General features: G+C 34.2%; 1 protein-coding gene across 3 annotated transcripts in view; it reads left to right on the plus strand.

Annotated features, from left to right (window-relative positions):
• The window catches only part of PCDH17 (protocadherin 17), a 97,278-nt gene extending 89,749 nt beyond the window's left edge, over positions 1-7,529 (plus strand). For 2 of the 3 annotated variants that reach the window (XM_011947344.1, XM_011947345.1), the window contains one exon: positions 2,819-7,529. In XM_011947344.1, the coding sequence (XP_011802734.1) occupies positions 2,819-3,501 (683 nt within the window). In that variant the 3' untranslated portion in view covers positions 3,502-7,529. The remainder of the gene's footprint in view (positions 1-2,818) is intronic. The other variant, XM_011947346.1, reaches the window with a different exon arrangement.
• The last annotated feature ends 975 nt before the right edge of the window (positions 7,530-8,504 follow it).

Consider the following 8,504-nt stretch of genomic DNA (forward strand, 5'->3'; position numbering starts at 1 on the left):
TTTGTCTTTTTTTGTCCAACCATTCATTGTATATTATCTGTCTCTTCTTTCTGTATTTACCTATCCATCTATTTATGTTTCTTCAAAAATGATTTTCCTCTCTCACAAATTCTAACTTGACCCTTAACAGTTAGAGTTCACTTCGTGCTCATAGTTTCTGCTATTTGTACAAAAGTGTCCATTCAATTTTCTTCACTGCCTGTGAACTGCTGCCATCAAAATTATAGTCTAATCACAAGGTGAACAGCTTGTAATGTATCATAATCAATACTCAAAATGTACTCCCCAAGATGTGACATAAAGGAGTTAAGTAAAATGCTGCAGATTTTCAGCAGTGACAAGCAAACAATAATTTTATGTTGTTGGTTTCAAATTCAAGGTCGATTTACACTTTCATACGTCTGCATTATTCTCTTTTTCTCTCTCTTAAATTCATATTGAATTCATTCAGTGTTAGCTATCCAAATAGCTACAATGAAAGGCTGGTCAATATGAAATATGAAGCTACATTAGCATATTTTGAAGACAGTGTATGGGTTATAAATGAATTTAAAAAAATAAATGATGCTAGAAGATACAAAGTATTACTGAGTGAAATAAATTGTAAAGTTTTCTAATTTTCCTTCTTTTTGAAAGCTAAAATTTACTGAAAGCTATCTAGTTATTGAAATGATATTATATTATTTTTTCTAACATTTACTGACAGATATAAATAAGGTAATATTTATGATTCCCATTTAGAGTAGGTGAAGGAAACATAGACTGATACCTGATATTGAACCTTTCTTTTTGCTTTTCTACGTATTTATTTACTTATTTATTTTGAGACAGGGTTTAACTCTGTCACTCAGGCTGGAGTGAAATGGCATGATTACAGCTTACTGCAGCCTTGACTTCCTGAACTCAAGCCATCTTCCTGCCTCAGCCTCCGGAGTAGCTGGGATGGGAAGCACACACCACCTTGCCTGGCTAATTTAATTTTTTTTTTTATTTTTGTAGAGGGGCATCTTGCTATGTTGCCCAGGCTAGTCTCAAACTCCTGGGCTCAAGTAATCCTCCTGCCTCAGACTCCCAAAGTGCTGAGATTATAGGCATAAGCCACCATGCTGGGCCAATATTGAATTTCTGATACCCCCTTTTAAAAAATTTCAGCTCTAATTTAAATGCATAAATAGAGGCTTCTGAATAAAATTAATGCCTAGTTTCTGCTGCTCTTCATGTCTGTCTAACAGTCTTTCAATTTGTAGATAGTATTTGGGTCTGTAGATGCACTGTGAGACTACTTTTCAGCATTCTTTCCTGCATAATAAATTTAACAGTGAATATTTAATTTACTCATAAGAAAAAATTTCTTTTAAAAAATGACAAAATTAAAATAGAAGAAAGATACCTAATTTTTTTTATGTTTCACAGGTGTGAATAAATAGTATAATATCTTTGTTCTGTCAAGACACCATTTTATTTCTTCCTACAAAATTTCAATCTCTTAAGAAATTATTTTATCTTAAAACCTTTTGAGATAAAACAGATTGCGGGCTTTTTAATGTAAATAATTATTTACATGTTTTAAGTATAAATTTAGGTTTTATATATAGCTTTGAGAAGTGATATACAAATTTATCAATGCTGCTGCATTTGCTGCTATTTTAAATACATCTTTCATGTGGAAGTCTTTTCTTGCACAGGACACTCTATAAATTTGTGGGGATCAACCAGCATCAATTAAATGGCAAATCCCAAGAGCGCCTAAAACTGTAGGCACTTCTATTCCCATTACGTAAAGGTAAACTGTAAATATCCTCTCCTAAAAGTAAAAGTCTGTGATTTAAAAACAGTCATTAACCACAATAGGCACAACCACTTATTGAAGAAAGGGACAACTGGGAAGATATAGCTCAAAGTTATGGTTTAAAATATTGGGGTCAATGGAAGTATGCAGCTGTTCTATAATTAAGGATTTTTTTTTCATATTCCACGTTCAGCATCTGTGAAGTAGAGATCATTAAAAGAATGCTTTATTTAGATTCTCTATTGGCAAAGGAAAAAAGTAAAAATTCTCACAGAAAGTATTATTATTTAAAATGGGAAATCATGATTTGTCATTCATTTTGAACTATATCTGTTGAGTAAATGCATTTTCACCTACTTACACCCAAAAACAAAAAGCTGAACAGAAAACTGATTACATGATCCATAAGCCTATCTAATAAAGTAGGAATGTGCACTTTTTGACAAGCTTATTCATAATACATTCTGATAAAAAATTCCATTTGCCACTCTCAGTAGGAAAAGTAAGCATTTAAAGGAAACCTTTTATTTCATGACTGTCATTCAAGCAACAATTACAAGCAAAATAGTGATAAAACATTTTTTAGAGAGCAGCTTAGAATTTGTTATGGAAGTTTACGATCCAGTTTTTGCCCTGTTATTTGATTTGAAAAAAATAATACTGATAATCTTTTTTGAAGTTCACTGTTTCTAGGATGAGTTAGAGAGAACAAAGACTAACTGATATCCCCAGGAGTTTAGTTTACAGTGATGATCTGTTCTACTGAGAATGATTCTCCAATGGCCACCTCTTACTTCTTCTCAGGCTATGGGAATTCATTAATATCTAGAGAATAGACTTAAATTAAACCATTGTCTCAACCAGCAGGTTTATGCAACCATCCTGAAATGTTTTAATTATTGTTTTCTTTTCCTTTTTAATTAAGAGACCAGAGGTCAAGCAAGCCCATTGAGAGCTGATCACAGCCTCTGCAGAAATTTAAAGAAAACCCTAATGATTGGATTTGCTGTTTTCTCTTTTGTTTTGCAGAACCAGAAGAGTGTGTTAATTGCACAGATGAATGCCGAGTGCTTGGTCATTCTGACAGGTGCTGGATGCCACAGTTCCCTGCAGCCAATCAGGCTGAAAATGCAGATTACCGCACAAATCTCTTTGTACCTACAGTTGAAGCTAATGTTGAGACTGAGACTTACGAAACTGTGAATCCCACTGGGAAAAAGACATTTTGTACATTTGGAAAAGACAAGCGAGAGCACACTATTCTCATTGCCAACGTTAAACCTTATTTAAAAGCCAAACGTGCCCTGAGCCCTCTCCTCCAAGAGGTCCCCTCAGCATCAAGCAGCCCAACCAAGGCATGCATCGAGCCTTGCACCTCAACAAAAGGCTCCCTGGATGGTTGTGAAGCAAAACCAGGAGCCCTGGCTGAAGCAAGCAGTCAGTACTTGCCCACTGACAGTCAGTATCTGTCGCCTAGTAAGCAACCAAGAGACCCTCCCTTCATGGCTTCTGATCAGATGGCAAGGGTCTTTGCGGATGTGCATTCCAGAGCCAGTCGGGATTCCAGTGAGATGGGTGCTGTTCTTGAGCAGCTTGACCACCCCAACAGGGATCTGGGCAGAGAGTCCGTGGATGCAGAGGAAGTTGTGAGAGAAATTGATAAGCTTTTGCAAGACTGCCGGGGAAACGACCCTGTGGCTGTGAGAAAGTGAAAAAAAAAAAAAAAAAAAAAGGCATTGGCATTTTCTTGTCTCTTCTGTTGATTTAAAGATGATTCCTCCTGGTGATAACCCATTTTACAGGGATGAAGAAAGACCAATGCTGCTTTAAGGCTTTTAGTGAACATCTGAAGTGCCCACAAGTATGTTCTTTCCACTGCTGTTTCTTTTTCAGAGATAACAATGGTTTCGTTTTGACCAAACTTATATTAGGACAGAATTATTGATGCTTAAAGAGAAAAGAAAAAAAGAGAAGAAAAAGGAGAGAAGAAAAAGGAGGATGAGAAGAATTACCTTTTGACAATCTGTTAGGAAGGTATGCAGTGTGAGAATTGAAGTCTTTCTGATCACTCTCAGACTGTCCTCCGTGATTTATGCTGACTTAACTGTTTACCTATAAACCCCATACAAAGCAGGGTCATAATTTGTGATCTGTGGTGGATTTCTAGCAGTCATCACAGGCTTCTACTGAAAGTCCTGAAAAGACCTTGCAGTAGTCCAAGCTACACCAAACATTAACACATATTTGTGGTAAACATTTCTGTATAAAGTTACCTGACACACATATAAACACAAGGAACATTCCATATCATTAGTCAAAAACAAAAACAAAAACAAACAAAAAAAAACCTTTGGTCATTTGTAAGACATCTCATGCCGTATAAAAGTTAAATGTAAAAAGATATAGTCCATTTTGTCCTGCACACACGTAGACTAATTTCACGTCATTAAAGGAGAAGAAAATTTAAAGATTTAAAATGCCTATTTAGCATTTTAGTGTCCAACAAAGATTTAAACAATGATGAGTATGTTTTAAATTTGACATAGAAAAGTTCTAAAAATTAGTTACCATTGAGTGGTAAGATTCAGAGAAAATTAACTTGATTAATATGTTTTATTCATTTGTGGACACTAAAATAGCTCAGGAAAGTGAAAATGTCTTAGACATACACAAGTCACATGACCATTTAAATGTGCAAATATAAGAAGATTCAATGTGTTTACATCAAATGACATATTTTTATTGATTTATTGCAGATTCAGTGCATATGAGCCAAATTGTTGAGTGTATAAGAGCTATATTGTGTATTTTATTAAATTAATATATAGTTGTGTTGCAAAAATATTTGGGCTTATATTGTAAATGGCAAGTGTTGCCTCGGTAGCTGTCGAACTCTATGAGTTTTGTTTTTTCCTGCTTCCTTTTCCCCATGGAGTGTGGGAAGCAGTGCCTCAGAGCAAAGTCTCTTGTTTAATGTATAGTCTACCAAGTACTACAGTACATAATCTGTTCAAAATGTGTTTGAGTGAGCTGATGGAGCTAACTGAAAGGTCAAAAAATACATCCATCAGTCATGGTTATGTGCAAGTCCTTGTAGAAGATTTTATTAAAGTCATGCTAAATCACAAGAATTAACATTTGTACCAATATCTGAAACTTCTTCATGTTTTTTCAATAACATAACAGCTTCTGCCTATGTAGATATTATACCATCAGTTGGTTCTCAAAGTATTTTAAGTGGTTCAGATGTGTGTTCCCATTATATTTCAAAAACATGAAAAATGCTTTAATGCATGTATGTACCAGCAGTGGTTACTTGCATTGTGTAGTGTTTTTCAAGAGGTCTGTGTCTTAACAAAATGTTTTCCTTTATCTCAGTGCTCTTCTGCCTCTTTTTGTCGGTGTCCTTTGAGAACAATACACCTTCTATTCCTTCATTTGGTTACACCTTTTCTTGTGACATTTAGCGAGTTTCAAACTTAATTCCATATGAGGCTAAGAAACCTCAAATTTCAGGAATTGGGAAAAATAAAATTAGCACTTGCAGAAGTAGCAGCAGATGGGAAAATGCCTTGATTGACATTTTCTTACAGCATTTAAAATTTTTGGCATTTTACAGCTTCATGACAAACAGTTTTGTGCCCATACCTTAGAAAATGTGGTGCTGAGTTAAATAAAGGCTGTTTGAGCACTGGAGCAGAAAAATGCATTATTTGCAAACTGGTGGAGAATTTTGTGCCTTCTCTTCTGGCCACCAAGCCAGTGTAGAAACAGCATAAATGTCATAAAAATTCTTATATTTAAAACAAAAACAAAAGCAAAAACAAACATTGAATTAAATTAAGTTTTGTAATTTTAAAAGTTAAAAACTTCTACTGAAAATACTTTCATCAAATGCCATCAATATTTTAAACTGTACCTCGTTTGCAAAACTGCTTTGAGAGGGAAGAGTGGACAACTCCCATCAGCCTTATTCTCTTGAGAACTATATTTTGGTTCCTAGTAACAGCCTTTCCAAAGCTCTACTCTTGGTTTTTATTACTCATAAATGTTTAAATTAGAAAAGAAGGGATCTTGTACATGTGAAACCTAATTGACTCTCTATATTTTGGACAATTTATGTATCTGAAATGTGTTGTCTCTGTTATATGATGTTATTTTTGCCAGGAGACTACAGGTTGATTTAGCTTGATAGCTGAAATTTGATGGAAAACTGATTTCCATTTAGTCTTACCAAGTGTTGCCTCTCTCTTACTAGACAGATAACCACTTAGTAAAATCTAAAGCAGTATGTAAATGAAATCAGCAAAGAGAGTAGGGTTTATTTTTTAAACATTCTTAATGCTAAGTAACCAGTCGTTCAATTTATTATATGTGTCTGCGGACATTAAAACACCCTAAGATTTTAAGAATTGGTTGTGCCAATGTGTGAGGGATTTACCTTTAGGCTCTCTGTCACCAGTGATTTACTAGTGTTAGCTGTTTAACACATTATCCGTATTTAGTAGTGATTATTTATTTACAAGATGGTGGTAATACAGCAGTCAGGACTCTAAGCTTTTATAGTTGAATTGAGGAAATCTCGCTTTCATTCATTTAGCTGGCAACTGCCTTTATCACAGACCTCTGGTGCTTGGCTTTCAAGGAAGCCTATGAGATGCCAAAATCACACCTTTAGGGAGAAACTTGCTCTAATAGGTGATGCATGAGTAAACAGTGAGATTTGAAGGGGTTTTAGCATAATTTAGAATGTGAAAAAAATATTAATTCACATCTTCCAAGTACTAACCCCTCAAAAATATCCCACACATACAAAATATGTGATGTGATACTACTTTAGGTCTTTTAGGTCTTTAAGTAACTGAAGTTAAGCACAGAAAAAAAAAATCACTTCATGGAAATTTCAGTAAGAAACCCAAACTTCTAAAAATTGCTTACAGATGAACAACAACAAAAAAAAATCAGCAACAAAATAACTTTTTCATCAGAGTTAAAAGTAGTGAGAATCTGTGTTAGTTATACCTATACCAAAGTAAACATTAAAGAGACATATCATGCAATTTCAAAGAATTCTTTCATGCTATTTCTTAACCTGACACTTCTAACTTTATTGCAGGCAATAGACAAAGATTGGCTCACTACTCCATAGGTTAATTGAATTCCTGGTTGAGAAACTAACTTGTTTTGTTTTCCAAAATTAGCTGAAATCTTGTAAAACTTGACTTCTTTTTAAAGGATCTAGACATTGCTCAATTTAAAATATGGCACCATAAAAAAAAAAGCCATGTAGTAATAGAGCATATGCTTTTTTAGAACCAGGTTAAAAGCTGTTTGTTATCTAATAGAGTAGAAGTTACTGAGTTCAACAAATAGACAGTTCTGGCATGATATATGCCCAGTCATAATTGTCTGATTATGTTCTTTTGACAACAGACAGCATTTATCAGAGCATTAATTCAAATGAGAGTTTTGGCTATCAAGATGTGTTGATTCGAAATATAATTGAATGAGACCTGATTAAAGTCTGACTGTCCTGGCCCCAGTGTTTTGCAGGTTGGCTATTTCCATTATCAGCCCATCACTCCATAAGGTTCTTAGCTGCACCAAGTGATTGGTGAACAAGGACAACAACAAAAGCAGCATACATTGTATGGATTTATCTCAACGCTATTGTTCAATGGCTGTGTTTAATGTGACCTATCTGGAAAATGAAGACTCTGAATAAAAACTATTACTAATAGTGGTGTTGCCTTCCCTTGAATTCATTAACACAGAAGGGATGTGTTACACACTGCATATCACAGGGACCCTGATCATGATTATTTTAAAAAAGCAAACTGTGACATCACAACTCATTTTGCTAGTTACCTGCTTTTCAGTAAAATAAGACTTAAAAAAAAACTTGATAATATCACTAGTTTCTCAATAGAAGTGGATTAGCAATCTTTCACATAGCTTAGGTAAATTGACTAGTTAAATAATTACCAAGGGTTCATAGCCTAATGATATTTGTGGTTTTTAATATTTGCAATTAGTATTAAGATAAATTGGCATAAGATCCCAGAGGATTTCAGAAAAGTAAGTTTATAAGTCCTGTCATAATCTTACATGACTGATGAAAGCAAATGGAATAGTCCTCCCTCATCTGCAGGGGAAATGATCTGAGACTCCTAGTAAATGCCTGAAACTCCATATAGTACAGAATCCAATATATACAATATGTATAAGTGGTATTTTAAAGTAAACACATATTTATCTTGGCATTTTACAATAATAAATCTCCTCCCCATTTAATAAGCATCTATTGCATTCATACTATGTGTTTGCTTTGGGCTATGATGCCTCAGGAGTAAACACTAAAAAGGAATGGTGTCGGGGTTACTATCTTGTTGGAGAAGTAATTAGGTACATTCTAATACACATTATTCTTTATAAATTAGATTTGGTTGTTTGCATTTTTTTCCCAGTTAATCCACACATCCCATATATCTGCCTTGTCACTAACTGAGTGACATCTTCTAAATTTCAAACTAGCGTAATATTCTTTTTGTTCGGACTTTTATTTTTTTTTAATTTTACTTTTCTTCCAGCAGCGTAACATATATCGTGAAGAGTGGATTGCTTTTTCATATCTAAGAAGATCTTTATGGGTTATATTTATTGTTATAGATTAAATCACTTGCATATTTATTATTTTGTTCATTTATTTGCTTGC

This window comes from Colobus angolensis, unplaced genomic scaffold (assembly GCF_000951035.1).
Source record: "Colobus angolensis palliatus isolate OR3802 unplaced genomic scaffold, Cang.pa_1.0 Scaffold261, whole genome shotgun sequence".
NCBI classification, from domain to species: Eukaryota; Metazoa; Chordata; class Mammalia; order Primates; family Cercopithecidae; genus Colobus; species Colobus angolensis.